The 26,227-nt window shown below is 41.4% G+C and overlaps 6 protein-coding genes and 2 long non-coding RNA genes across 12 annotated transcripts; 6 read left to right on the top strand and 2 right to left on the bottom strand.

Moving 5' to 3' along the window:
• Positions 1-6,045: 6,045 nt before the first annotated feature.
• LOC145699492 (uncharacterized) lies at positions 6,046-7,399 on the top strand. The gene is made up of 3 exons (XR_014134028.1): positions 6,046-6,153; positions 6,199-6,408; positions 7,299-7,399. It is a non-coding gene; the product is annotated as an uncharacterized LOC145699492 (long non-coding RNA).
• A 469-nt stretch (positions 7,400-7,868) lies between these two features.
• Positions 7,869-8,840, bottom strand: LOC145696328 (uncharacterized). Of its 2 annotated transcripts, XR_014133799.1 has the most exons (4): positions 8,748-8,840; positions 8,578-8,651; positions 8,510-8,521; positions 7,869-8,151 (listed from the first exon to the last, which is right to left on the bottom strand). It is a non-coding gene; the product is annotated as an uncharacterized LOC145696328 (long non-coding RNA). The 2 variants fall into 2 exon arrangements; XR_014133800.1 differs by lacking the exon at positions 8,510-8,521.
• Positions 8,841-9,028: 188 nt separating this feature from the next.
• Positions 9,029-10,399, bottom strand: LOC145696327 (cysteine dioxygenase type 1-like). Of its 2 annotated transcripts, none has more exons than XM_081773349.1 (5): positions 10,269-10,399; positions 10,100-10,173; positions 9,828-10,057; positions 9,507-9,704; positions 9,029-9,153 (listed from the first exon to the last, which is right to left on the bottom strand). In XM_081773349.1, exons 1-5 carry the CDS (start codon positions 10,326-10,328, stop codon positions 9,143-9,145), a joined length of 573 nt encoding a protein of 190 aa, XP_081629475.1. In that variant the 5' UTR covers positions 10,329-10,399; the 3' UTR covers positions 9,029-9,142. The 2 variants fall into 2 exon arrangements, with proteins under 2 accessions (XP_081629475.1, XP_081629474.1); XM_081773348.1 differs by lacking the exon at positions 9,029-9,153 and adding an exon at positions 9,172-9,312.
• Positions 10,400-11,529: 1,130 nt separating this feature from the next.
• Positions 11,530-18,347, top strand: LOC145696079 (lysine-specific demethylase 3-like). The gene is made up of 13 exons (XM_081773066.1): positions 11,530-12,228; positions 12,418-12,600; positions 13,659-14,027; positions 14,074-14,222; positions 14,509-14,598; positions 14,642-14,896; positions 14,955-15,126; positions 16,511-16,781; positions 16,833-17,065; positions 17,109-17,428; positions 17,474-17,564; positions 17,606-17,781; positions 18,187-18,347. Exons 1-13 carry the CDS (start codon positions 11,530-11,532, stop codon positions 18,242-18,244), a joined length of 3,066 nt encoding a protein of 1,021 aa, XP_081629192.1. The 3' UTR covers positions 18,245-18,347.
• LOC145699501 (uncharacterized) lies at positions 15,402-16,367 on the top strand. Its single transcript, XM_081776774.1, has one exon. The coding sequence runs from the start codon at positions 15,444-15,446 to the stop codon at positions 16,365-16,367; it is 924 nt and encodes a 307-aa protein (XP_081632900.1). The 5' UTR covers positions 15,402-15,443.
• A 31-nt stretch (positions 18,348-18,378) lies between the features above and the next one.
• LOC145700832 (cyclin-G2-like) lies at positions 18,379-20,252 on the top strand. The gene is made up of 5 exons (XM_081778157.1): positions 18,379-18,526; positions 19,001-19,100; positions 19,189-19,426; positions 19,492-20,010; positions 20,111-20,252. The coding sequence occupies exons 1-5, from the start codon at positions 18,472-18,474 to the stop codon at positions 20,135-20,137; spliced, it is 939 nt and encodes a 312-aa protein (XP_081634283.1). The 5' UTR covers positions 18,379-18,471; the 3' UTR covers positions 20,138-20,252.
• Positions 20,253-20,456: 204 nt separating this feature from the next.
• On the top strand, positions 20,457-21,266 carry LOC145700833 (phosphatidylglycerophosphatase and protein-tyrosine phosphatase 1-like). Its single transcript, XM_081778158.1, has 3 exons — positions 20,457-20,820; positions 20,879-20,960; positions 21,001-21,266. Exons 1-3 carry the CDS (start codon positions 20,458-20,460, stop codon positions 21,195-21,197), a joined length of 642 nt encoding a protein of 213 aa, XP_081634284.1. The 5' UTR covers position 20,457; the 3' UTR covers positions 21,198-21,266.
• Positions 21,267-21,919: 653 nt separating this feature from the next.
• LOC145696492 (uncharacterized) lies at positions 21,920-25,285 on the top strand. Of its 3 annotated transcripts, XM_081773536.1 has the most exons (10): positions 21,920-22,600; positions 22,649-22,770; positions 22,914-23,032; positions 23,108-23,236; positions 23,896-24,066; positions 24,163-24,234; positions 24,279-24,458; positions 24,563-24,638; positions 24,684-24,859; positions 24,940-25,285. In XM_081773536.1, exons 1-10 carry the CDS (start codon positions 22,518-22,520, stop codon positions 25,078-25,080), a joined length of 1,269 nt encoding a protein of 422 aa, XP_081629662.1. In that variant the 5' UTR covers positions 21,920-22,517; the 3' UTR covers positions 25,081-25,285. The 3 variants fall into 3 exon arrangements, with proteins under 3 accessions (XP_081629662.1, XP_081629663.1, XP_081629664.1); XM_081773537.1 differs by lacking the exon at positions 23,108-23,236 and having other exon boundaries at positions 22,415-22,600; XM_081773538.1 differs by lacking the exons at positions 23,108-23,236; positions 23,896-24,066 and having other exon boundaries at positions 22,433-22,600.
• Positions 25,286-26,227: the final 942 nt, after the last annotated feature.

The raw sequence follows: 26,227 nt of genomic DNA, 5'->3' as shown, positions 1-26,227 counted from the left end.
CCCATAGCTGCAATCAATGACGTATGACAGAGATCATAACCTTCAGGACAGGGGAGATTATATTGTTGTCCATATTTAAAACATCCAGGTTGGCCTTCGATGGTATTATTCCAAATTCCAAGTATTTCAGCACACCGAGCACAAACAGCCAAGCCTATAATTTACGTTTATTAATGCAATTATTGCTTTGCAATTTCAAAGATGTATTTTCAATTTTTACCGATTTTTGTTGTTGTTGTCTCGGAAACGCCTGTGGTTGTAGTTGTTGAAGTGGTTTGAACGGGAGGAACAGCGCTTAGGCTTTCCGAATTACAATCTTTAGTTGAGCAAGTGCTTTTGCAATATTTATTTTTGTATCGTTTACGGCCATCAGAAGAATATTGTGTGTAACACGTATCAACATTTTCAAGCTCGAATGGTACGCATGCACGATAAAATTCCCCAGGAAGCTCTTGGATTTGAAAAATTGGCCGAGTTTGTACTTAAAAACGGAATACTTAAAAAAAGATAAACAAATAAAGATAAAGACGATATTCCGTGGCTCGTTCGGAACTAGCATACATGCAAGCTGAATTTGCATATCGAGGACACTCAACAGTCTCGTTCCCGACCAGATACCGGGGCAGATTAACACATTTCGAAAATTTGGGGTTAGAACCTCTGTAATCGCATTGAAAACAACTCTTCACATCGTTCTCTGACTTGAATTTTTCTGAAACTTCCTCAAGGTTTAAATTACACCCGATGCCAGTCGTTCTTGGGTCGCACAAAGACGTACAGTTTTTGAGCTGAGTCCCACGAGAATAATCAGACACATAACAGTCCTCTTCAACATTATTATTTACGCAGTTCCGTCCAATCTCAAAGGATATCTCTCCAGACATGGACATATTTGCCAAGAGATATGTCAAGCACAAATCAGTTTGACCCGGACATCTTTTTATGAAATCGCTGCCATCGTGAAAGCATCCAATATCGCCTTTTCCGATCGTTTTATTCCAAATATCGACTTTTTCCGTACACTTCGCGCAGTTCGCCCAATCTCAAATGAATATAGAAACGCGAAACTTCAAAGGAAACTTTCTCATTGGTAGATAAATTTTATTTCGTTAACGATAACTTCTCGGACTTACCTTTGTCAAATGGGGTAGTTGTTGTTGTGGTGGTGGTTGTTGTCGTTGTTGTCGTTGTGGTCGAGGTCGTTTGTACTGGAGGAATGAAGGTCAAGTCTTCATCGTTACATTTGTTATTTGAACATGTGCTTTTGCAATATGTTGTTTTATATTTTTTTACGGCCGTCAGTATAAGTTTCTTCATAGCAAGTTTCTACATTTTCAAGCTCAAAAGGCACGCATCCTCGATGATATTCTCTTGATTTGACTCCGCTTTGTAAAATTGGTTTTGTTTGCTCTTTCAAGCGGAATACTTAAAATAAAATCGAATATGATAGTAATGTTTATGAAATTCCGTGGCTTTTATAGCACTAGCATATAAGCATGCTGAATTGGCATATCGAGGGCATTCAACAGATTCATCCCCTGTGAGATTCGCGGGCAAATATACACAGTCCGAACTGCTTGGATTACCAACGTGATCGCATTGATAACAACTTGTCACATTATTTTCTGACTCAAATTGATCTGAAACATCCTCAAGGCCAACATTGCAGCCGATGCCGCTTGCTATTGGGTCACACAAAGATGTACAATTTTGAACTAAGCTTGAACTATAACATTGCCTGTCAAAATCCTTGCCAACGCATTCTCGTTTTATCTCGTATAAAATTTCTCCATCAGAATACATTTTGGCCCAAAGAGATGCTGAGCATAAATCATTCCGATTCGGGCATCTTTGAATAAAGTCGAAACCATCTTGAAAGCATCCTTCATCGTCATCATTATTGCCGCGCGTTTGGTTCCATATGTCTACTCGTTCTTTGCATCTCGCGCAATTTGCCCAATCTGAGGGCAATTTTAGAATTCATTTGAAAATAGAAAAAATGACAACTCTTGATACCTTCGTCGAAAGGAGTTGTTGTTGTCGTTGTGGTTGTCGTAGTTGTAGTTGTTGTCGTGTTGAATGGCTCAAGAATGAAGGGCAAAGTCATGGCCAAAACGATACCGCCGGCAAAAATTAGGACAAGAATAGCCCAGACAGCTTCCCTGTAGTTACACTTTTTTTCGCTCTCGCAAGCTACAAAAGAATGAATTGAAACCTCTTCTCTCGAGATAGGTCTACTTCTTGACGGAGTAATCTCTCTATTTGATTGTAATTGATCATTTATATCATTGACTGGCTCCATTTTTTTTTTATTTTGTCTTTCTCAAGATTCAGTTTTGCGAGAAATTCAGTAATCGTCAGTTTTATAATTGTGTCAATTTACACTTTCATAAATTCGTGAATGACTTTCGTTTGAACAGTAACGCGCTCCGACTGTAGGAATGGGTGCTTCTGAATAAGTGCTTGAATCATAGAGAATGACATATTTATTTATTGAAATATTTTATTTATTGATGCATTAACAAAGATGAGATGAAGAATTTTATGGTTCTATGGTTTTTTTCATATACGATTAGGCTTATGGTTAGGGTGAGGGTAAGGGTTACAATGTGACATTATTGATCATTATTTTTCTCATTTCAGAAGAAGATGATTATTTGTCGCTGTTTTCATTTTCGTCCATTGGCGCACTTCGGAACTATGAACCATCTGAAGCGGGTAGGTGCATTTCCACTCAAAAATCTTCTGCGTTCCAAAAGTACCGACTTCCAATCCAGCTGTGCTCGATCGATCGGGGAAGAAGTGAGTCACGTGGTTGGAGAAAACAGCATGGGTCGCATTGGTGTTCAGGTTCGTCCCGCAGTTGAGAAAATCCGAAGTGTTTTCATCCCCAAGACACATTTTAAACGTCGTCGCGTCTTCATAAACATGGAGCTCGTTGCAGAGCTGGCTGAAGTGGAGACCCCACCATTTGTCCTCGTGCCAGTGTTGGGCGAGATAGGACTTGGTGAACTCGACGCAGATGGTTTTTGCAGAGCACTGAACATCAACAGAGGGAGCGATTGAGAGAGCTTCATTTTCGATTTTGATTACGGAAGTGATTGGCTGATTGCTCTCAGTAGTAACTGTTTCTTGGTTCAAATCAATTCTTGCTCAATAAAGTTCAAAAAATCAAGGAAGAGAACCGCCCCTGGATTGCCGAAAAAAGCTGCCTTATCTATTGGATTAAATCTTGTTTCAGCATTTTGAGTTGTTTGAGTTGGTTCCAATGTTGTTGTCCCAGATGTTGTATAAATCTCTGATGTTGTCGATTCTTCATTTTCGTATCCGTTTACGGTTGACCACAGTTCCAATCGAGTGGTATTTTCTTCCATCCATTCTACGGTAGATTTTTCGGTTGTAAGTGGACTCTCGGTTGTCAATGGATCGGAGCCTGCAGAGTTTTGAAAATTGCCCGATACAAAAAGATTAGGTCTTAGACTCAAAGTATGTCCTCTATTCAAGACTCTTTCCTGATCCTTCCCCGGAAGCCTCAAAATCCAGCTCGATTGCCTCCTCTGAAAAGCTCTCAAAAACCTCTTCTTTCGGCTCATCATCCAAAATCGTCTTTCTCGGACTTCGGCTTTGAGGATCGTCACTCTCCAAAAAAACCAAAGCCGCGATTCATTTTCAGAAAATCAACATCAATGTCGTTTGGTCGCACATCGCGAAGGTCGACATTCAAGTCTACGATTTTTGTGATTTCGAATTCGGGAACGGCGAAAAAGTTGTTTTTGCGAAGATTGGCGATGAACGATTCGCGGTCGGTGGCGATTCTAGAGGCGGCCCGGACGCGTTGCTTCTGGAGCTCGTCTAGTGATCTGCAAACATAGTGTTTTAAGGGGGTCACCGTGGGCTCGGCAACCTGTTAAGCAAACCTGAGTCAGGGTTAGGGTCGCTGAGTCGCAGCTTTTCATAAAAACGCTTTCAAGACCCTGACTCAGGTTTTCAACACAGGTTGCCCAGCTTAGTCCCTTCCCTTACTGTTTACCTGTAACTTTTCGAGTCATTATTTCCGAAATCAACTCTTAGTCCGCTCGCGGCCTGGGCCAATACAGTCGCCAAAACAGTATTTGTCTTCATTTTTCAGAAATAAAACAAAAGAAAAAGTACAAAAGTAAAAAAAATAGAAATCAGCTTCTTGAATTAGCCTTTTCTCGTTAACTGAGCCACTTGTTGGGCATGCGTTCGCGCAAATTGAAATCATGCTGAGTTGATAAGCGATATCGGAAGGGGAACAACCAGCTGGTTCATTTGGACGGTCTGGAATAGGAATATCGCTTCATGGAAAATTAATCACTAGTTGGCGAGTTCAGCATTTACCGTAGCTGAGCGAATTTCAGCGGCCAAGATTGTCAATTAGAGTTTTTAATTACTGCCCAAGATTGTCGATTTCTATCTCAAATCTTGGGCGTCAGTTTCGGCGTCTAGTAGACAATTCACGGAATCTCGTCTTGGAAGAAAGATATGGTTTTATTCAGATTCTTTTTTGATCATTTTCAGCAGAAAAAATCATCAACTGAAGAACAGTCAAATGATAGAATGGAGAGTTACAGTCGAAGGTGTCATCAGCGCCGTTTGCTACCGTCTGTTCACAACCAGATTTCTCAGATGGTTGTCAATTTCTGGTGCTAACGATTTACCAAGACAGATTTTTAGCGTCCAGCCCGGTTAAGGGTATCCAGTTCGATTACATGAGGTCGATTTTGGCATTAGAGAAAAGGCCAAGCATGTGAAGTGAACAATAAGGGTGTCAACATCGAAATTGATTCTCTTCGATGTGGACACCCTTAATGCTTTGTGCTTCCTTTCATGCTGTCATTTTCCCATCCGGTCAGGTGGCACCTTGACCAATGCGGCTGGGTTCCATAAGTTTAACTCCCCAGCGCACTGGTAAAGGTGTGCCGCGACACGGGCCGAGGGATGATTTACAGTTACAGCTCTCTGCACGAGTTTTTATCTCTTTTCTCATCTCTTACTACTTTTGGCGGACATCAAGGGTGGTGCTGAATGAGTGAGGCGCGTAGTAGCACGAGCTGATTCGCTGCTGAGTCACAATGCAATCGATGCACTCGCGCGCCACCCACGCACAGCGCCATGACGCCCGCTGATTGGCTGGAAGAGCGCCGGTGACGCCCGCCTGCGCCAGCGTACGTGACGCATCAATGGCGCAGACGAGTGAATGAGCCAGTCACGTAGGAAGCAAGTCACGCGGCGCGGCACAGATTTCGACACGAAATACCGTTTCTCTGACTAGCTTATTTCCGAATAAAATTGTTTGAATACCAAACTTATGAGCTAGCATAATGATAATCGATCATCAATTTACTCTTATAAAAAGCTCGTTCAAAGAATTTTCAGTATTGATACCCTTATTTTACCTTGCGAAATAAGGGTGTCAGTATATTTTTTGTGGTAAAATCAGTTTTTTCAATTCTCAGTCTATCTAAGGGATAATCTTATTGCGATCTAAATCTGTAGCTTCTGCAAAATTGCGGCCATTTAAAATTTCGACTCCATATTTAATTCAAGCTCAAGAATCCATGCCATTCTCTTCTATTTTCCTTCAAAAATGATCCAGCTCATAATCATGGTCGCGTTTTCTAGCTTTTCCGATCTTTTTACAGAACCCCCGGAGTTTTTAGAGATAGAAAATGAACAAGAAAGTAGGCTTCGGGAGAGTCCTTGGATGGAAGAAACTGATGTTACTTTCAAAGCTGATCTTGAGATAAACGGTTTATCATTAAAAATTATTATTGAAGGATCTTAATATACAATGATCAACCCTAATTCGACTACCAGTTCGATAACGCTGAGAATTACTCTCGAAATTTTCTCTTCCCAATCAATTTTTATGGCCCTAACTGGACCTCAACCTTTTACCCCTCCTTATCTCCGATTCTAGTGGTCAATGCCACTGTTTTACTGGACACAGGAATGGTAGATCACAATGTTCATTGTCGAAGAAACAATCCAACACCAAAGACAGCATATTTACCATCGTAAAGACACTTATCAGGCCAACACTGAACTTCACCGACAAATCTACGTGACGATTTGTAATGATGTCCTTTCCGACCTTTTCTCTATTTATCGACTAAGGGTGTCCATCAGGTAGTTCCGTCCAAAGCCAGGTCAGAGCTCTTTTTAATCCCCTAGGTCGATTGGAGAAGCCCAAATTCTAGAAATCACGGAAAACTCGCTACCAGAAAACTGGATCTCCCAAGAAAATAATGACGAGACCAAACCTTACACTCCAATAACTCCGGCTCCGACTACTCTTACAACTTCAACCTCGACAGAAGATTCTTTGAGAAACCCCTCTGCCTGGAGACCATCACCTTTGGTGGTCACTTCTTGCAGATACACGTGAGTTTACATTACTTTATTGGACAAAAAGGAAACTAAAAGTTGTCACAGTTCACATTCTTTCCAGCTGCGTTCGCAAACCTGTGCAGAAAACCTGAGTCAGGTTCTGAAAAGATAGTTAAAATGAAAAGCCGCGTAGCCTGATTTTATTGAAAGTCGCGGCTTTTCTTTAAGCTGTTCTAGAGCCTGACTCAGGTTGTCATCACAGGTTCCCGAGCCCAGCTTTCCGGATTTCGAGATTTTCAGCGTATGTTGGACGTCTTCGGAGAGCTTTGATTTTATCTAAAAAATCATAAAGAGAAAGAAAGGGGTCAAGAAAATTTTCGATGAAAAAAAAAATACACTTTGCAAGCGACTGAAGGGCCATATTTTTGGAGGGAACGTTGGAGCATTTCAACAAAAACATCGGTGTTAAAACTCAACCCTGCGGTCAAAAATAAGCCTAAAATCGAAAATCGCATCCTCCGAAACTGGAGTTTTTGACTCTTTCAAGAAGAATACGGTATTTCTTATTCGTCTTGGTTTTTATAAAGCCGTGATAATTAAAAAGATGAAAGATTAACCCACTATTAATCTTTTCCTCTAACCTCTTCGGCATTCCAAAGAGGCTTCAAAACTCCTCCAGATCTTTTGGATCATATTCTCCATCGAAGAAAGAGCAAATCCAAGAACAAAAAAGGCGCAAAACGTCAAAAGCCGCATTTTGTTATTTCTACCCTTCAGCAGTCTTTTTATAGCTCGTCAAAAGCAATAATTTATTCATAGTTATGTAGGGGCACAGTTAATTGCCGACTGCAAAATGCGGTAAAAGTCGATGATGTCTTTTTCTTTCCCAATCAATGTCGATTCAATTTGAAAAGTAAAAAGTTGTCAAATTAATTAACATTTAGATCGTGCAATGGACAGAATGAAGTCTGTGGGAAAGTGGAGGAAAATGGTTTTTACGTCTTCAAATGCATTTGTAAAGATGACTTCAGAAGGGATGATAAGGAAAAGGGCTTAATTTTTATTAATTGACTACTAATCATATAATATGATTCATATTTTATATACTACTAATCATTATTTTAGGGCTCGGAAACCTGAGTCAGGGTTTTAACACAGGTTTCTGAGCCCAAATATAACAAAACTACTCGTAAGCCTCTTAAGGGTGTCTGCTCGTCAGCTCAACAGTTTCAGATAGCGTCTGTCCTGTTGGTCTTGTTTTGTATTATCCCTTTTTTGAAATAAAGAAATGTATTTTAAGGTGTTCAAGAGCCGCTTTTCACGGTCTTTTCTGAAAGCTAAGTTTGCTTTGTGTCAGGATACCCTTAGACCCGAGAATAAATTTGTTCATTTCTTTTTGAAAATCCTTCTTTCGGAATTTGCGAAAACTATCACGTGGATTCTTCGTAAATAACCCAAAAATGCTCAAAAAACTTAAAAACCGGGCAACTTCTCAAAGCGACCCATATATTCGATTTTCAATTTATCAGTTATTTATTTTAGTATTTTCAGAATTTTATCAACAGAAGAGAACAGAACTTATCGAGCTTTTTTTGTTTGAATTTTCGGAAAGTCGAGTATTTTTTTCAATGGAAGAAAGTAAAGCTAGCAACGGACGGTATTTTAGAATCTAAAATTTAGATCATTCAGCTTTTCGAGTTTTGCGCTTTTTGGCGATTCGAATTTCGCGCTCTCGGCGCGCTTCTTCTTCTGTAAGCTGGACTTCTGGAATGGTGGGGGCTTGTGCTTCTCCCGACACTAGAAAAATAGTTAGAAAAAAGATAGAAAGGGCTAAAACGATACATTTAACACCTAAAAAGAGAGTAAATAGATAAATTCTACAATGGTTTCTCGAAATAACGAAAATTCCCATCACGAATTCTGATTGGCCAAGATCTTTTCAAGGAGAGAAACTCAGCCAATCAGCGGCTTGATGGTTAAACTCGTTATCAAAAGAAAAAAGTGTAGCGAAAATGAGTTGTATTCCGAATTTGGATGGAAAATCATCAAATGTCCGTAGAATGACAAATAACGAGAGTATAAAATTTTATGAGAAAATCCTGTTTTATAAAATAGCATGAATCATGCTGCATGATCACCAGCGAGATTTTTTTACCTTCAGTCGCCACTAATCAAAAATAATTAAATTTCATAAAAGAGAGAAGTGTTGAAAGGGAAACATACCTATTGCCTGGATGAACGGGAATTTGTAGAGCACGAACTTCCAGAAAATCCGCCAGAATGCGAGAATCAGGGTCTATTTCACGGATTTAGGAGGTGAGAAACAACTGATGTGATGTTTTAAAATTAGTTTTTTTTTTTGTTATATTTATTGGGTCATCTAAATCCGTTCCAATCCGAAGATCGAAGCCAAAATCGACTTCAAAATCGTCTGTAAACTGAGCGTTTCTGCCACTTCTTCCTCCATTTTTGAGTTCAAAAACCGATGTTCTAAAAAGAGAAAAACGCTAGAAAAAGTAAATGGCAGATTTTTTCGAATTATTCTCGAGCAAGGATATTGTTGAGCTCGACCAAATCGCGTTCAATTCGGTCAATGGCGCTTTCTCCTTTCTCGACGAGCTTGACAGAGTCGGAGATGGAATCAAGAGTGAAACAGGCGTTATCGAAGTTGGAGGCGACGGTTTGAAATCGCTCCGTTTCCTTTTCCATCTTTGGCACAGTTTTGCGGATGTGCTCTTGAATTCGGTACATTCCTATCGTTGGTTCGTTGGCAATTACGTTGAGGAGACTAGCGCAAGACTGAAAAAGGCAAAATCACAAAGAGGGAGGGGGAAAATAGCGCGGAAAAAGGGGTTGAAACGAGAATAGAGAGAGGAGAGGGATGGATATTGGATGGCTTCTTTCAAGAAGACAGCTTGAGCCGGACTCGTCGCGCTCTTCCTGTATATTCGTCGAATACTGAAAGCATCAATAATAGGGTGATAAATCTGTTAACTAAAGTCAAATAGCGAAGAAAACCTGAGTCAGGGCCAAAAGTTCGCGGCTTCGTGTTCAAAAAGCTTTTAATTGGCCTTTGATTCAAGCTTTTTCTGGCACAAACTCTGTTTCACAGGTTCCGAGCTCATATTGATGGAAAAAAGAGCATTTCTTACCTAGACATTCAGAAAGCGGGGGATAATACAAATGCAACGAGATCGCCCTCTCCGCCGTCGACGGATTTTCGATAAGATGAAGTCCAGCTTCGTCATTTATCCCGGAAACTTCGTTTTTCAAAAGATCTTCTTCGCCGATTTTCTCCAACGCCTGTCGTTTCTTTTCTGGCCATTTGTACCTCGTTTCGCGAATTTTTCCTAAAAATAATTTCTAAAACGGACATTCATCTTCAAGCTACGGGGGTCGACGAGGCTCTAACGGTTAGAGTCTAACCATGGCCAAAGAACGATAAAAATTATTCCGACAATTCAAGATCTCACCTGACAAACACTTCATAATGCACTCGGATCCGGTGTGATCATGAATGCTCGTAGCAGATCCTTCTGGCCAGCACATGAGCACCAAGTTAAACTTTTCATTTTCAGCGATCAAAATTCTTTTGTATCCAAAATCGTCGAATTCGGCTTTTTCTTCAAAAAGAGAGCAATCCGCCGATTTCAGAAATTTCTCAGCGCGCTCGAGAAATGGAACTTCTTCTTTTTCGAAAAATCTAAAAAAAGGTAATTTCATTTTTCTTCTTACAGTAGTTTACCTCTGTAACTGAAGAACGATGGCATCTACTGTCGATTTTCGCGGCCTCAAGCTGTCAGAAAGTGTTTTCCAAACCTATTCTCTCTATTTTCGTTAATTAATCACGACGAATAATCAAATTGATTAACAACTACATTAGTGAAACAGTCTATAATTACAGTGATTTTTACCTGTGATGCTTTTCTTGAGGATTTCTCGAAGACAGGCTTTTTCGCTGCTTCCAAACTCATTTTTGGAGCTTTTTAGTTTCTCGTTTTTTTCTTTTAAATTTGGCGCGCTCGGCCAATCACGTTCGAGTGAGAAAAAGCGCTTTACGAGAATTTGAAATCAAGAAAAAATCGATATTTTGTAAAGTTACGGTTCTTGTATTTATCAGCTATTTTATGATTCTGTTTCTTACTGAGTAATTTTGATAAATAATTATCCCAATCCTACGCTAGAATTATTTTCACTTTTGAAAATCTTCAGAAATGCCATGAAAAATCGTAAATCGCGATGAAAGGACGGGATGACAAAGAACAGACGAATCCCAGAAGTATTCAGGCGCCAATCTACCCTCTTTCCGGAAACTCGCGAAATGAAAACTCCATGAATCCGAATTCTCCAAATGGCTCCAACATGCCGTTTCATAGTCGCCCAGTGCCGTTTTTGGGCAGTGGAGCTATCATACAGGCATTGGTTAAACTCGCGATTAATTTTTATTTGCCAAAACCTGAGTCAGGGCCGGAAAGATCTTTTACGCGGGTTTTTGCCGTTTATTAAAGTTTTTTAGCCCCTGACTCAGGTTTTCTGGACCAGTTGCCGAGCCCAGAATCAGAAAAAAACTCTCTAAAAACCACAAAAAGCCCACTCTGCGACATTCTTCGCCGCCCGGGCTGACCCCAATTCGCCCCCAAAGCAACCTTCCTCCTCATCAACCTTGGCTCCCGACTTCGCAATATCCCCGAATCAGCCCAGAAAGACCACCATCTCAGATCGCTCGCCCTTGGACGCAATCGCAAATGACGATTGTGCAGGGAACAAATCAAATGCCTCTTCAGCCAGGTCACATGATCAGAATGCCGGACGGGAAGCTCGGAAAAGTCATCAAAACTGGACAGAATTTGAATCAGGAATGGCTTCTTTTTTTCAACAAATTTGAAACCATTTGAATGGGTGAAATTATATGCTATTATTCAGCATATTATATGCTGAAATTATGTTAACAAGAAAGAAAGAGCCATCGATCAGGGGAGCCCCAATTCCCTACGGAATTTGTCTCATAATTCTCCGCCGCGCGCAACTCAGGTTCAAAAACAGAAAACGCAAAAACCTGCTTTTCGCCTCCACCAATTCGATTTTCTCGCAACTGCAAATCAGAATCAAAAGAAAGATCCTCAAAATCCTCCAAAAAAGCGAAAATCCGAAAAATCCGAGAAGGAGAAGGGAAAAATGAATCTTCCAGATTTCAAGCGCAAGAAAAAACCGCCAAAAGAAGAGAAAATTCGGTCGAAAACAAACTCTTCCCTGGTCCAAAATCCAGCTCCAGCTCCGGCTACGGTTCAAAAGCAAAAACCACAGAAAGCGATTTTAGTCGAAGAAAAGCCGAAAGAAATAAAAGTCCGGCCGATTCCTAACATGGAAAAGATCGAAAAAGAACTGTTGAAGCAAAATAAGCCGAGGGTTGACGAATGGGGACCGCTAGAAATTGTCAAGCAGAGGAAGTTTCAATGGCCAGCTTTACCGGAAGGTGTAGAAATCGTGTGGAATAACAGCTTCTACCAGCCATTCAACCTGACGAAAATCGCTGTAGACGAGCTGGAAAAAACGCTCCGGGAAAGCGTTTCAAGAGACATCTTCGACGTCCGACGATACATCGAAAAAATCATCCAGAATTCGAACAACTTCATGGCCGACCCCGACGACAAACAGTTTCAGCAGCAATTTTCCTTTCAAAAAGCGTCGAAGATAAAAATCTGGCGATGTCCCAACTCGGCGTTTATATTCGAAGATGACAGTCATACGCTCAGAGTTACAGTAGCCATGTGCCGGTCGGTGAATGAATGGTCGACGAAAAAGGGAAAACTGACTGAAAACGAAAGAAAAACGCAAGAAAACGGGCAAAAACCGTCGGAAAAAGGGCCAAAAGAGGTTGTAAAAGACCAAATAGAGCTGAAAAAAGAATCTCAAGCTCTGGAAACCGGGCAAAAAATGCAGAAAATCGGAGAAAAAACTGAAGAAGCCCAAGAAATCAAAGAAGAAACGTCGTTTTTTGAAGAAAACTCAACCCTCTCTACACTAACGGATGATGAAGTTCCTACTTCTCCTCTCGGTTCTGAGCCAAACAGTAATGCCGGAGAAGAGCCGGAGAAGAAAAGGGCGAAAATTTCGAAAGCAGATGCAAAAGAAAAGCTCTCAACAATTGGCGAAATTCAAGACTCTCCGTGCATGCGATATCTGACCCGTCAATACGCGAACAAGAAAAAAGACACTTTCATCCGCCGCGGAATTGGAGAAAACTACGTTTGCGGCGTCTGCGACAAGCTCTACTGGAAAGATTTTCACAATTTTCAGAAGTCCCATTGCAACGAGAGAAGCTTGTATTACGACGAGAATGGCGAGTTTGATGCGTCGCCCGATTTGACCAGAAACATTTCTTGCGCGTTTCAGGAAGAGCGTTTTGATTTTTTTCAAAGAGACTCATTAGTGGGTTTATTAAGACGTTGGTCTAAGTAGTGAATTTTCAGTCAGTGATCTTTATGTGTAAATACGGTCAGGTTTAGTTGCCAATTGATCTATAAAAAGGTCCAAGTCCGCCATTGAAATCGGTTTTTCTATTCCGAATGCGCTCTTTTCGGAATCTAAAAAATTCTCAATTGAAAAAATTTTCCTGGAGAACAAATTCGGTCAACATTCGTGGCAACCTGGATGAGACCTTGAGTCAGGGGTCGGAAAAAGCTTCAATTAAAAGTCACCAGGCGGCTTTTTCTTAAAGCAAAGCCGCAATGCGGCTCCGCTAAATTTATCTTTTCATTCTTAGGTTACAGTGGGTGCGCAGGTAGTTGCCCCCTAAAGAGCGGGTGAAGGGTCAACCAATCCAGCAATCACTTTGAGCGAGTCTAGAACAATAGAAAAAGTGCGGGCAAAAGGGCAACCAAAGCTGCAATCGCAAAGGGGAACCAACTGTGCAACCCACTGTAAGAAGAATCTCAGCTCTTTCTGGACCCTGACTCAGGTTGCCGACACAGGAGGCCCCGCTCGTGGAAATACCTGAATCTCGCTTGAAACTAGAATTTTTCTTTGCATAGTTTCTATAGGCACTTTTCGCTTCGCTCAAAAAATGAATCAAATTTAAACTAAAACTCGTTCCTAGAGCAACTACACGAAGAAAACACAGAACTCTCAAGGACATTTTCACCCGTTCTTCTTTTTTATATCCCTTTTTATAAGGAAAAAGAATTACTGCTCGTGCATTTTTAAGACGACTTAATTAGTGAAAAGATCAGCTTAGAAGCGCTTTCGAGCCATTTTACCAACTTGACCGCGTTAAAAATTTAAAATGTTTTAAAACGCTTTAAAAGGGGTTACGGCGGCTCTGTCCCGGCAAGGCTGTTACGGCGCAGACGTCAATCGAGCAAATTCTCCGGGAGAAGCGCGGCCTCAAGCCTTCGAGCTTCACCAATTCTAAAATCATTCCAGAGTGGTATCATCGCTTGTTTTTGCCATCTGACGAGTTCCGAGAGGTGATGATTTCACCTCAGACTGCTCGTCATTTGTTGGAAATTCTCTGGGGCGATATTCGGGAAATGCTGCTTGAAGAAATTGAGTGGGAAAAAAGTAGCAACAAGGACTATTTGGATGGAACTTTCAAGCAATTGCGGATGCGATACGGGAAGAATACGGTCAAGCGAGTGATTCCTGGAGTCAGGGAAACATGTGATAGATGCAAGGTAAACCCCCGGATTCGCAAAACAGTTGGACTTACTGTCAATTTAGACATCCCTCTTCAACTCGCACTACATCTGCACTTCCTGTGGCGGTACGATTTGTCCAAAATGCGCGATGAAGAAAATTCCTGGAACTGATCTTAAGAAAATCCATCACTGCAGCTTCTGCCACAACCATCGAACAATTCCAGACGACCGGTAAGATGTGTATCCATTTCCGTTTTAGACGAGTCCATCTGCGCGGGGCAGATGCTCCCCAGAGGCCCCAGGCTGGGGTCATGCCGCGGGGTCAAAGACGGCCTTCTAAGAAGCACTAGAATTGCTCGTAGATGCAAATGCATGGCGGGGTATCAATACGGAAAATGTTTAACAATGCATTAGCCATCTTGCCTTCTTTGAATTTCGAGCTTTGAATCCAAAATTTTTGGATAAGGGCTCTTTTGAACCTTTTAGTTGACAAATCACTAAAAAAGTACTTTTTCAGAAACACGGTCCTGCCCATTTCCTTCATACCTATCGAATCCTTCAAAAACATCTACGTGCTACTTCAATTTATCATGTCCAGCAATCCGAGGTATTAGTTTCTGTTGCTTTCAATTCCTAAAATGAAACTTTAGCCACGATGTTCCTGACGTTTGCCATCCACTGTCAACCGAGCGCTACCTCAAAGACAAGAACGTCATTCCCCAAGAGCTCGACTTGGTAGGAGATATCAACAAAAGCCAGCTCGAAGAACTCCTGAAGCTTGAGCAGCGAAAAATCGACGAAAAGATGAAAGCAGATCTACTCAAGGACATTGAGAAAATCTTGGTCGATCCCCTTTCGGACTTTGAAAGCTCCGATTCTGACAATGATCCTGCCATTTCCCCTAGGTTCGTATTCAATCAAAAAATATTAAGGCTGCTTCTCTTGATAAATTCTGAAATTTAGTGGCGATGAGCTGAGCCCTTCTGATTTGGACAAAATCAACAAAATCGAGCAACGAATCGACTCCTCGGGAAAAGTGCATTCACGCTTCAAAGCAAAGGTTGAAATCATCGACACAAAGCATTTCCGTGACACTCCGAATTCTGTGATTCATCTCGACGGCAAAAAATCAAAGGCACTGGGTTTCATTACTCTTCATGTAGGGAGAGCTTTCTGTGTAATCTTTACTTTCTTTGAAATTTTTGGTGATAATCTTGATAACTTTCGGAACTCGCAGGTGTGATTCAGATCAGAGCGCTTTGATTCTAGATTTCGCGCTCAGAGCGAAACTTGCCCCTTGGCGAGCGCCTGACCAGCTGGTTGAAATGCGCTCTCGCGCGCCGCACTAACCTACTGTGGTATTTATACCAGGAGAGAAATTGAATCAACCATCAAAACATAATCATCCTCAACAAACAATCAACAAAAAGCAAAACAACAAATCATCGAAATATGCAAAACTTCCACGGAAACGCTGCTTCAAACGCCAACTTCGATCCTCTCTACTCCCAATCAAACGTCTTTCTCCGTGTACCTTCCCAAGCAAATCATCACCTCTGCGAGTGGATGGAGAACGGTCAAATGTGCGGCTTCTCCTTCGCCAAAATGTCCGACTTCATCAACCATCTAAACCTCGACCACGTGAACAATCCCACCAACGACGAGTCTGCCTGCTCCTGGTCCGGCTGCTCCCGTCAGGACAAACCCTTCAAGGCCAAGTACAAGCTCGTCAATCACCTTCGAATCCACACCGGCGAGAAGCCCTTTGTCTGCGACGAGATCATCAGCGGAATCCCTTGTGGAAAGCGATTTGCTCGCAGCGAAAACCTCAAGATTCACCGACGAATCCACACTGGCGAGCGCCCCTTCGACTGCTACCATCCAGGCTGCAAAAAGACCTTCTCCAATTCTTCCGACCGAAAGAAGCACATGAATGTCCACAAGAAAGGCGTCCTGAAATGCCCCGTCGATGACTGCGAGCGCGAATACTGCCATCCTTCGAGCCTCAGGAAGCACATGAAAGCCCATCACGGTGACGCAGCTCCAGTTCCAATTCCATCTCGATCCATTGTCGGCGAAAAGCGAGCACGAGATGAAGACCAAGACGTCACCAATTCCAAGCGCCAGAAATCAGAACTCGACTGCTCTGTTGGCTCTCCAAACACTAACTCCAGCTCTTCCGAGGACGAAGGATCTTCTCATCTGACTGGAGCCTCAAATTCAAATGCCTTCGCCGATAATATCTACGCCCACTTCGCTCAGAATTCGACAACTGAAAACTACGCTCACATGTTCCCATCCTACTTCAACACCTACTACGAATCTCTTGCTCAAACTTCCAACATTCCCATGTACAATTATTCTCTCAACTTGTAAAATACTTTAAAAACATCTTTCTTTCAATAAATAATTAAAAAATCAAATTTAAGCAACTTTCTTTCATTCTAAAAAGAATAAATTCAGGAAAAAAAACTTGATTTATATCTTATTTTTCAAAACAGAGTAAAACCCTTGCAAAGTCAGCTCTGGACACAGAAATCTACGCTCATTGGGAAAATCGCGAGCCAATAGTCATTTTCGATCTTGACAAGCATCCTTCATTCGACCATCAAATCTGGTCTGTAGACTATTTCGAAGAAAACTACTCCCAGGAGCGAGCGATTCTGGTCGACTGCCGTGAAAACGAACATCTTTCTAAAGGTGCTCTCCGCGAGTTTTGGGCCGGATTCAGCAATTACAATCATCGATACACGAAGTCAATGGAAGATCCTCCTATTTATAAGCTCAAAGGTATTGGAAATCCTGCTCAAGACAGTCCCAATTATCGACTTTTCCTTGTAGATTGGCCGACAACAGACGACATTTGCCGAAAAATGCCGCTTCATTTCAAGGCCTTCAAGGAATTTCTACCCTGTCACGAGATCTGCCACCGCGATGGAGCGCTCAATTTGGCGAAGTACCTTCCAAAGTACTTTTGCATCCCCGATTTAGGACCGAAAATGTACATTGCTTATGGCTGGCTCGAAGAATTTATCGACAAAAATAAGCATGAAGTCTTCTTGAAGATGAAACAGGTGAGTTTTGCGGTCATTGCGGTTGAATTAACTCTCTTGTCAGGGAAGTACAGATTGCCACATCGACATTTCCGGCGCAATCAACGTGATGACAAACGTCGTCGAACCAGTCAATTCCTTCTCAAAACGGCAGCGACGAGAAGCCTTGCGCAATTTGCTCGTGGAAGGGGGTCTCTCCGACGAAGAAATCGACAATTTCATCGAGTCTGGACGAAAACCGGGCGCGCTCTGGCACATTTGGCCCGTCCGCGATACCGAGAAAATAAGAAAACTGCTTCATAAACGAGACGAGGAGCAGTACAAGAAGGGATCTGGGAACGATGCGATTCATGACCAGGATACTTACATCACCAGCGAAATCAGGTAAAAGGCGCGTTTGCATCCGCTGTTGGCTATGTTTCACTCTAGGGAAATGCTTGAAAAACATGGAGTAAAAGGAAAGTATATTCTTCAATGCGAGGGCGACGCGGTTTTCATCCCTTCTGGAGCTATTCATCAGGTAATTCTTTCTCGAATCCCCTTTATTAGTGAATCTTAAAGGTTCTGAATATCAACTCATGCATCAAAATTGCCTGCGACTTCATTTCCCCGCAATGCGTCCGGCGCAGTCTTTTGACAACTGAGGAGCTCCGTCATCTGTCCACATCGCATCAGAATCGCGAAGACAAACTTCAGCTCAAGGCTCATTTGTTCCACACCGCCAAAGAGATACTTAGGAATGTGTCAAACAATGAAACAAGAAAGATTGATTTAAAAGCAACTTTGAATTCATTCGAAAATCAAGAAATTTTTCGTCAATTTGAGAAACCAGAACGCCCAAATTTCTTCAAATTTTAACCGTTATTTGGTTTCTGAACTCATCAGAGGCGATGGTGATCGCTTAGGATATATCTAGTCACACTACGCTGTAATCATCTAGGCAGGTGACATACGGTGATTCTATTTTTGGAGCCCGAAATTGGGCCGTATTCTTAAACTTACGAAAAATGAAGGCATGGCCCCTTACCCAGGGAGGTACACCCCTAAGGAGCAAGTCTAAACACATGCCCAAATTCAAGAGATACCGTATGGCTAGAAGGAAAGCATCTCTCTACGGTTGAAAGTTGTTGACACTGGAAAAGTTCACTGCTCTGGGAGCCGATTTTCAAGCAAAAGCTGCATCAAAAACCTGTCATTTAGGAAGAAAAAAGGACAAATGAAACTAGAACTGTCCACCACTGCCTTATCACAGAACTTTTTAACGGAAAACACCCTTATCGATGATACAGATACATTTATTAGCTGCACAACTCCCTGCTGTATTTTTCCTGACAGTTTGTCTTTTAGACAGTTCCGGAAGGTTATGCAATAGTGCGTTGTTTTGGAAGAAGATTTAAGTTGATAAGACTTTCACCAAGCAAAGCAGAATGGCTCCAACTCTCCCTGCCTCAAAGCTGGTCAATCAGTTGAAAGCCATTACAGGTAACTACTGTCTTTCTGTCCCTGCAAAATGATCAACACCTCAAACACAGTTTGAATGAACGAATGGATATTTTATTACTAGTTTTCAATATTTTGTACAGAGAGGAATCCAAGCTATGGATCCGCAGTAATTCTCGGAGAGTCGAGAATAGAAGCGCAGTATGAAGGAAGTTTTCCATTCAAGTTTTCGCTTTTCGACGCACTCATCTTGTTTTGCTTTCTCCGTCCCCACGTGACTGGAGGTTGTCACTGTCGGAACTAATTAGACCTCAAAATCTTAAAGAAAACGGTCAGGTTTCTACTTGGAAATCAAAGACTTACCATTTTTATCTCGCTTTCGGACTCAAATTATCGCTGGAATTTCCAGACTGAAGAGAAATGATGGCCGGCGTTAGAGAATGCCGGCCATCTAGAAACATTTTGCTCCGCGCGCTCTAGAGAAAATCTGAATCGGACCTAACTTTCTTTGTTTAGCTAAACGCCGTGATAACTGGAAGAAATCGTATCAGAGTTTTCGGCCCTCTCCTGAAACGGAGAGTGAAGTAACATCAATCCACGCAACATACGTAGATAGGCACGGAGTTCTCCATTTCTTACCCTTTTCAAGCCTCGAAATCGAGCCTTTCTAGCGCTAGAAAGAGCAAAATGAACTCTGTAAAAAGGGACGAAGCATGCAAATGGATCCACAATCAATGCATCCATCATCAATTATCAAGCGATACAATTGCTCTTGCGATTGCAATTTTCGATAGGGTCATATTTGGAATGAAAGTGAAAAAGGCGCACGTCCGCGTTCTCGCCACCACTTGTCTCCTTCTAGCCGCCAAGTTGCTCGAAGACGAGCAGATTAGAAACCTAGGCAAACATCTCATTAGGGCTTCAAAGACTGCTTTTTCTGTGGTAAGTCGGAAAAAGCCTATTTTCGGCGAATGAAAAACTCCAGTTTGTCTCAACTCATATTCTAGCGCGATCTGAAGCGCATGGAAATGACGATTCTTTCAAAACTCAACTGGGAAGTGTCGGAATCCACGGCCGTGGATTTCTTTTCCTCCCTCCTCGACTACATCAACGTCACTACGCATCACCGCAAGGTCGTTGGGCTTGACGCCAAGAAGGTGCTCCTGCATTTTCTCGCCAAGCAACTCACCAACTTCGAAACGGCTCGAATTCCTCCTCTGGAGCTTGCTTTTGGCCTCTTCATGGTCGCCTTCAAAAAGTACTCCGCTCAGTTCCGAATTTTCTTCAAACTCCACCAAAAACAACTCGGCCTCAAGCTCGACATCAAAATGGCCGAAGACGCTGCTCGTCTTCTCAAGCCGAGCTACATGACAATGCTTCCGACTCTTGTCGCTCCGATTCGACATCAATTTACGATGTCAGCGGATTCGGAAGGGGCTGATGGAATGGACAACGATGGATTCATTTGGAAAATGTTCGCTGATAGGTGTATGGAACCCGTTCCAGCGCCCGAAGACCAGCCATCTGTAAGTTTAGTCGAATTGTGGAATGAGCAAATCTAAGGCCGAAGTCGATTGGCCGAAATTGGGCTACAGTAGATAAAGGCATTCATATCATTATTTTCAGACATCAGCAGCTCCCATGTGCCACTAACCTGGCCATAAATCAAGAAAAAAAACAACGCCGTGATCGAGTTAATTATCATCCTCCCCAAAAAGTCTGATGGCAAATTCGATCGTCTCTGTCAACAAAAAGTACACTCAGAAACCTTCAAACCAAAAATCACAAAAAAAACTTAAACAACGACTGCTCAAAATCTTAAAATCTCATGAAAAAAAACATGCGTTAAAAACAAATACAGATACAAAAAATGCACTCGCTTTATTTCATGTCTACTCGCAATTTACTGTTCATAGAAAGTTAGAATTCAGTGATCGTCTTTTTCAATATATTCATTTCTTGATGACAGAGTAATGAAATCTTCTGCAACAATTTTTCCTTCAGAAAAAGCCGGCAAAATGAAGCCTCCGCTGATGAAACTTTGGACGGCCGATTTCATGAAGCCGACCTCCTTTCGCGTTTCCCTCCAATACAACATCTTGAGATACAAAAACGGCCAAATCAATTGGTTTGATAAAATAAGCGAAAATCTCTACCTCGGCGCGATTCCTCTCAAATCTTCTTCCACAAATGGCTCTCAAGGTCGATTAGGAGATGTTCCCAAAAAGCTTCCAGAACTGAATATCAAAGCAGTTATTAGCTGTAATGAAGAGTTTGAGCGGGTCGTGACGCCAAGTGTAGCGGAATGGGAAAAACTTGGAATTCATCAATACAAGGTAACTTTTTTCAAATAAGGGTGTCTCTTCGCAGAATTTTCAAACTGTTCATTTTAAGGTCAATGTCGCTGATTTCAACTTCGCTCCTACTGTAGATGAGCTCAATTCGATGGCGGATACGATCAATAAGCACATATCAGGTATCGCGAAATCAGCGATCTCTTCACTACCATCTTTCAGAGAACGAAGGAGTTTATATCCACTGCAAAGCCGGCCGAACACGCTCAAGTACGGTGATGGCCTCGTACTTCATCAAGCACAAAAGACAAACCGTAGATGAAGCCTACTCGCTGATAAAGAAAGGAAGACCTCATGCTATTCTTCACGATGTACATTTAGCCGCTCTACAGAAATTATACGAATCACTTCAAAAATAGCCTCTTTTCAAATCAAACTTCTTTCCAAATCGCAATAAACAGAACTTCGCTTTTTCAATCAGTTATTTTATTCGTCAAATTAAAGAGAAGCCTTCTCTCTTACAAGACTGTTACTGGTTTTCTTTAAGAATCACCATCCCTCTAAATCTTTCTGATGTCTGTAGTCATTCTTTGTGTAATGTCCGTCATCTCCGTCTCCAGCCTTGAAAAAATGTTGGTTTTGGTGTGAGTTTAAATATCAAACCTGCATGATTCTTTTAAGATCTCTATTTTTGAGCCTCGAAAATAGAATTATGAGGGGAGGCGCTTGTTTGACGATGGATTTGTCTTTTATTGTCTCTTTGTAAACTTACTGAGGTAATGAACTTTTAAGAATAGCCATGGTCTGATTACATAAGGGGTCAAAAAGCTTTTTGATGCTTCGGCAGTATCAAAACTGTCAAACAATAATTTCTTATGAATGAAGTCACTTGAAAATAGTTTTCGAATCATGCTCCATTTTTAGTTCCTTTCCTTCTTTGAAATTTCAAACAGAACCGTGTTTTTAGCGGTTATTTTTTTATTCGTCAAGTAAAAAAGAAGCCTTCATTCTTACAAGACAGTTACAGTCTGGTTTTCACAATCAACAGTTATCAACATCCATTTCTTCAGCATGATTACTGACAGTAGTGAAGTCATCGTCTGGTTCGTTTGCCTAGAAAAAAGATAGATGATTTCGAGCAGCCAAGGTGATGATTTTTAATCTCAAACCTGCATGTTTCAAAGTTGCCTCTATTTCTGAGCCTCGAAAATAGAATTATGAGGCGAGTCTTTTATTTGACGATGGAGTCGCCTTTTGTTTGACTTACTGGGGTAATGACCTTTTCAGAATAGCCTGGCCCAGATTATATAAAAACTGGATTTTATTATTAGCTTAACTTTGTCATTTTCTTCCGGCTTAATTCTCAAGTAAATCTGTCACTAACTTCCTTCTTATTTTCAATCAAAATTGATACTGTTTTTACCCAAAAGGTCAGAGTTAATCATTTGGTGCGTGCGTGGTGCCAAACCACCCGTTTTTGTTGACAAAACCGGGTTCTCGGTGAACCGCCGGTAAATTATCGGTCATTCCTTAGCCTCCCCTATCAGCTTGGCCAATCCTGACTTGCCAGTCGAGCTACTGACTCAGCTGAAGTCAGAATAAATATCTCCTCTTCTCGGAGATTTCGAGAACAAACAAAGAAAAGAAAAACTAATTGATTAGCAAAAGGACTTTTATTGCGTCTCTGACCATTGATTTCTAAGAGAGTCAAAAATTTAAGAGTGAAATAAAAAAGAACGATGGGCGAAGTTCGAAAGCGAAAAGCATCTGGCGAAGCCGAAGCGAAGGCGCCAGAAAAAGAGGTTGTTTTTCAGAAACAAGGGTAAGTTTCAAGTGAAAAGGGAGAATTCTGGAGAAGAAATATTTGTAGGATGGGATTCTTCTCGGTCGTTTTTGTCGCGGCAATCCTGGCCGGTTCTGGATGCCATGTTTTGAAGAAGGATCAAGCTGCGGAATTCGATGCTGTCAGAGGCTTAGCTGCTCAGTTGAAAGGTATAACAGCAAGATTTCTCTTTGAGGGGGCTATAAGTCGGGTAGCCCCTTACCCTTAACCCAACCCAGGGGGCTACCCCTAGTAGGTACTGCCCGTCCCCTTACCCTTAACCCTTTTTATCATCAACTAACCAATTTTTCAGCGGACAATGCCAAAACGCTCTCAACAATCGCCTCAATGCAAGAAGGTCTTGAAGCAAAAGACTCAATCATCAAACGACTCCAAGAAGAAGTCACTGCCACGCACGAGAAAAACGCCCTGGTAAATAGAAATTGGTGCTTATTTTTTCCGAAAGACGGCTTATTTCGCATGTTTTGTGAATATTGTAAAATTTAGCAAATACAAAACCTAACCGAGTCAGTTGGGAACCTAAGCAGGCGGCATAATTCGTTGAAAAGAGACTACGATTTTCAAATTCAAGTCCAACAGACAAGAGCTTTGGACAATGAGGACATGATTTCTATTGTACGTCATGGTATCAAAGTTGAATCCTGAGCTCGACACCCTGTGTGCGAACCTGAGTCAGGGTCTGAGAGCGGCTTTGCAAGATAACATTTCCTAGACTTTCAGACCCTGACTCAGGTTTTCTACACAGGTTGTCGAGCCCAGGCTGTTTCCTTGTTTGGCAAATAACTGACTTGGAAGCTGGTTATTTGTATTTTGTTTTTGAAATAAAAATAAGCCTTTTCTTGGAAATATTTTATTGAAGTGGTGTTCTTTTTTACTTTTGGTGTTTTTGGCCATTTTTCATCGAAATAAGCAAAAGCCGTCGATTCACTTTTTTGTTCAAAAGTTTTTCAAAATGATCAGTTCCGAAACCAACTTAAAAAAGCGGGAGAGCGGGCTCTTGAAGTTCGAGATGAGCTGATCATCAAGTCGAGGATTAAATTCGACAAGGACATACCCCAGCGGCGACAGTATTTGACAATGACTGTAGAAAGCATTGAGGGAATGTTGAAACGGGCGAAAGTCTATAAGAAAAAGGTACAAAAAGAGGTTTCCTTTTTTCGGGATCGACGTGGCTTTTGGCATATTTTGATGAAATTTTTGATAGCTGAAGATTGAAAGGGGTGCTAGAATTGAATTTCTGTCAAAAATCTTATTGAAAATTCTTTTTGAAATAGCTTAAAGACGAGCTAAAAGAGCTGAATGAAGACATTGAGAGTACCGAGGTCTCTCTCAAAGCTGATATTGAGGCAAAATGGTCTGATCAATACGAAGAGCTGAAAAGACAAGCCGAGGCATTTGGCAAGCTAGAGCAAGATATGCTCGACGCCGTAAATACAATCGAACTTGTAAGAGTTAAATTACCCAAAATTGCAAAAGAACACCACGTCGATAGACTTTTTATTATAAAGTTGAAACTGTTAACTTCACTTTTTTTTAACTAGCTCGAACAAAAACTTGGTGATCTGCAAGAAACTGTCGAAAAATCTTCCGAAGAAAATGATGCTAGAACAAAGGTTAATTTCGCGTTAACGAAAGTAAGTTTTCATCCCATTTTCAGTCAATGAGCGAGCTTCAATCCGAACTCGAATCTGCCAAAACCGAAACTGCCTCAAAACTGATCCAGCTCCATGAACTCGTCTCCACTTCCGGCGTCGACACTGAAAAAATCGACGGCCAAGCAGCTCAAATTCTCAAAGTCCAGGAGTCGCTCGCTGCTCTTGAGAAAAAACTTGAGCAGGTAGAGGATAAAAATGAACGTGAAGAAAAAACTGCGGAAAAAACTGTTGAATAAAAAAAATATTCCTTGTTGATTTCTGTCTATCTGTTTATTTTGCGTTTTAGGACTCGGCGAAACTCGCCGCCGAAATTGCCAAAAGTGACGTTTCCTCTGATTTGTCCGCTCTTGAAAATTCTATCAGTAAGAATATCCATCCTTCTTTTTCACTTGTTATGATTTTGTTAGAGGAACAAAAACAGACTGTAGAAAACCTTCTCGGTGCTCTTCAAAACGCGGCAAAGGCTGAAGATGTCGCAAAAATAGCATCACTTGCGAAGGACATCCAGCAGGCGCTTTTTGAAGTTGAGCAGTCGAAGGTTAACAAGGACGATGTTGCGCCGCTTCGAGCTGAATTTGAGACGGTATGAAAGAGGCTATCAAAGGATCTTGTCAAGATTTTCCACCGAATATTGTCATTTATATTTTATAATCATTTATTAAGGCGATAAAGCAGCTTTCTTCTACCCTGACCGCGCTTTCTGACACTGTAAAATCTTCCGACTTGAAGTACACCTCCGAACTCGCTGCCCTTTCCAAGACCATCGAAAACCTGAAATTTCCGCAACCAGAAAAGACTGACTAATTCAAACCAAAAAAAAACCAACTTACACATGTGACAATTTTCATGAATCAACTTACCTTAATTTAGTTTAATTTATTTAAAATCTCGATTTCCGTTTACACTTCAATTATTGATTATTTTTCCGTTCAAAGTTCAATGTTATTTCTTATGCAAAATGACTGTTTTACCGGGAAGCCTTAGCAATAAACTAATTTATTTCGATCAATGCGTTCTTGACCTGATCCGTGAATGTCTCCTGAATAGGCCAGAAAATGACACTGTTTTAGAGTAAAGGAGATAATCTTCATAATTTATGGGGAGTAAATTAGCAAGCTAATTAATTCATAATCGATTGACCATTTTGGTGTTTTATTCTGGTTACTGAAGGACAGATAATTAATTATGATTCATTATGGATATTTTATCCAGTTGCAGGTGATCCTCAGACAAGGTATTCGATCGGCTGTGGCGGGACAAACTTTTATTGATTCTAAGGGCGCATACTGAGGGGGCATAGCTTCGCCCCCTTGGAACCCCACTAAAACTAACGTAAAATGAGGATGGCCGAATTTTTAGGCCATACTACGCTGAGGGGAGGGGGCAAATCCTCTATGTTGATAGGCAGTAAGGGCCCCCTATTGGGGAGGTTGAGAGGGTTCTTTTCACCAACGCCCCTCTACTTATGTCTACCCTAGCTTATACGTTCAATCCCCCTCGAATATGGTATGCCTGGGGTTGCGCTGGTGGGATTTTGGCCAAAAATGGTTTGTTTTCAAAAAATTCTGAAACCACGTGACAATGTATAAAAATTGGCGGAGATTTCATAAAAAATAGTTAAAATTAGAAATTTTTGAATTTTGGTGGTAAAATCGCGATTTTTTCGGAAAAATACCACGAATTTTGGACATTTCGTCGAATAACTCGAAACCACAACGACCCACAACCAAACGGAGACCACCACAAGAAAGCTCAGACGATGCTCTCTATAGATCCATTCTAATCTCGTCCGGTAACGCCCGGCAACGAAAATGCGGCCGATTTGAAAATTTCCGTTTTGGCCGAAAATCGCCTTTCTTTGGAAAAATATAATAAATAATGCTCAAAAATGTATAGAAAAGGCCGTCTCAGCCCCGTTCCTTGATTTTTAAATTTAAGGGGCTTGAGATCG

Source organism: Oikopleura dioica, chromosome 2, assembly GCF_907165135.1.
Source record: "Oikopleura dioica chromosome 2, OKI2018_I68_1.0, whole genome shotgun sequence".
Taxonomy (NCBI): Eukaryota; Metazoa; Chordata; class Appendicularia; order Copelata; family Oikopleuridae; genus Oikopleura; species Oikopleura dioica.
This window is presented reverse-complemented; position numbering and strand designations above follow the sequence as displayed.

What these genes read in the sequence shown, in the direction of transcription:
- LOC145699501 (XM_081776774.1), top strand. Translation starts at nt 15,444, where the DNA reads ATGCAAAACTTCCACGGAAACGCTGCTTCAAACGCCAACTTCGATCCT.
- LOC145700833 (XM_081778158.1), top strand. Translation starts at nt 20,458, where the DNA reads ATGAAATCTTCTGCAACAATTTTTCCTTCAGAAAAAGCCGGCAAAATG. An exon ending in TTGGAATTCATCAATACAAG is followed by an intron (nt 20,821 to 20,878) that starts GTAACTTTTTTC and finishes GTTCATTTTAAG; the next exon opens with GTCAATGTCGCTGATTTCAA. An exon ending in GATCAATAAGCACATATCAG is followed by an intron (nt 20,961 to 21,000) that starts GTATCGCGAAAT and finishes ACCATCTTTCAG; the next exon opens with AGAACGAAGGAGTTTATATC.
- LOC145700832 (XM_081778157.1), top strand. Translation starts at nt 18,472, where the DNA reads ATGGCTCCAACTCTCCCTGCCTCAAAGCTGGTCAATCAGTTGAAAGCC. An exon ending in TCAGTTGAAAGCCATTACAG is followed by an intron (nt 18,527 to 19,000) that starts GTAACTACTGTC and finishes TTCTTTGTTTAG; the next exon opens with CTAAACGCCGTGATAACTGG. An exon ending in CACGCAACATACGTAGATAG is followed by an intron (nt 19,101 to 19,188) that starts GCACGGAGTTCT and finishes CTCTGTAAAAAG; the next exon opens with GGACGAAGCATGCAAATGGA.
- LOC145696492 (XM_081773536.1), top strand. Translation starts at nt 22,518, where the DNA reads ATGGGCGAAGTTCGAAAGCGAAAAGCATCTGGCGAAGCCGAAGCGAAG. An exon ending in CTTAGCTGCTCAGTTGAAAG is followed by an intron (nt 22,771 to 22,913) that starts GTATAACAGCAA and finishes CCAATTTTTCAG; the next exon opens with CGGACAATGCCAAAACGCTC. An exon ending in CGCTCTTGAAAATTCTATCA is followed by an intron (nt 24,639 to 24,683) that starts GTAAGAATATCC and finishes TGATTTTGTTAG; the next exon opens with AGGAACAAAAACAGACTGTA.
- LOC145696327 (XM_081773348.1), bottom strand. Translation starts at nt 10,328, where the DNA reads ATGAGTTTGGAAGCAGCGAAAAAGCCTGTCTTCGAGAAATCCTCAAGA. An exon ending in CATTATGAAGTGTTTGTCAG is followed by an intron (nt 9,705 to 9,827) that starts GTGAGATCTTGA and finishes AATTATTTTTAG; the next exon opens with GAAAAATTCGCGAAACGAGG. An exon ending in CCCGCTTTCTGAATGTCTAG is followed by an intron (nt 9,313 to 9,506) that starts GTAAGAAATGCT and finishes TGATGCTTTCAG; the next exon opens with TATTCGACGAATATACAGGA.
- LOC145696079 (XM_081773066.1), top strand. Translation starts at nt 11,530, where the DNA reads ATGAATCTTCCAGATTTCAAGCGCAAGAAAAAACCGCCAAAAGAAGAG. An exon ending in AAACATGTGATAGATGCAAG is followed by an intron (nt 14,028 to 14,073) that starts GTAAACCCCCGG and finishes CTGTCAATTTAG; the next exon opens with ACATCCCTCTTCAACTCGCA. An exon ending in TACATCACCAGCGAAATCAG is followed by an intron (nt 17,429 to 17,473) that starts GTAAAAGGCGCG and finishes GTTTCACTCTAG; the next exon opens with GGAAATGCTTGAAAAACATG.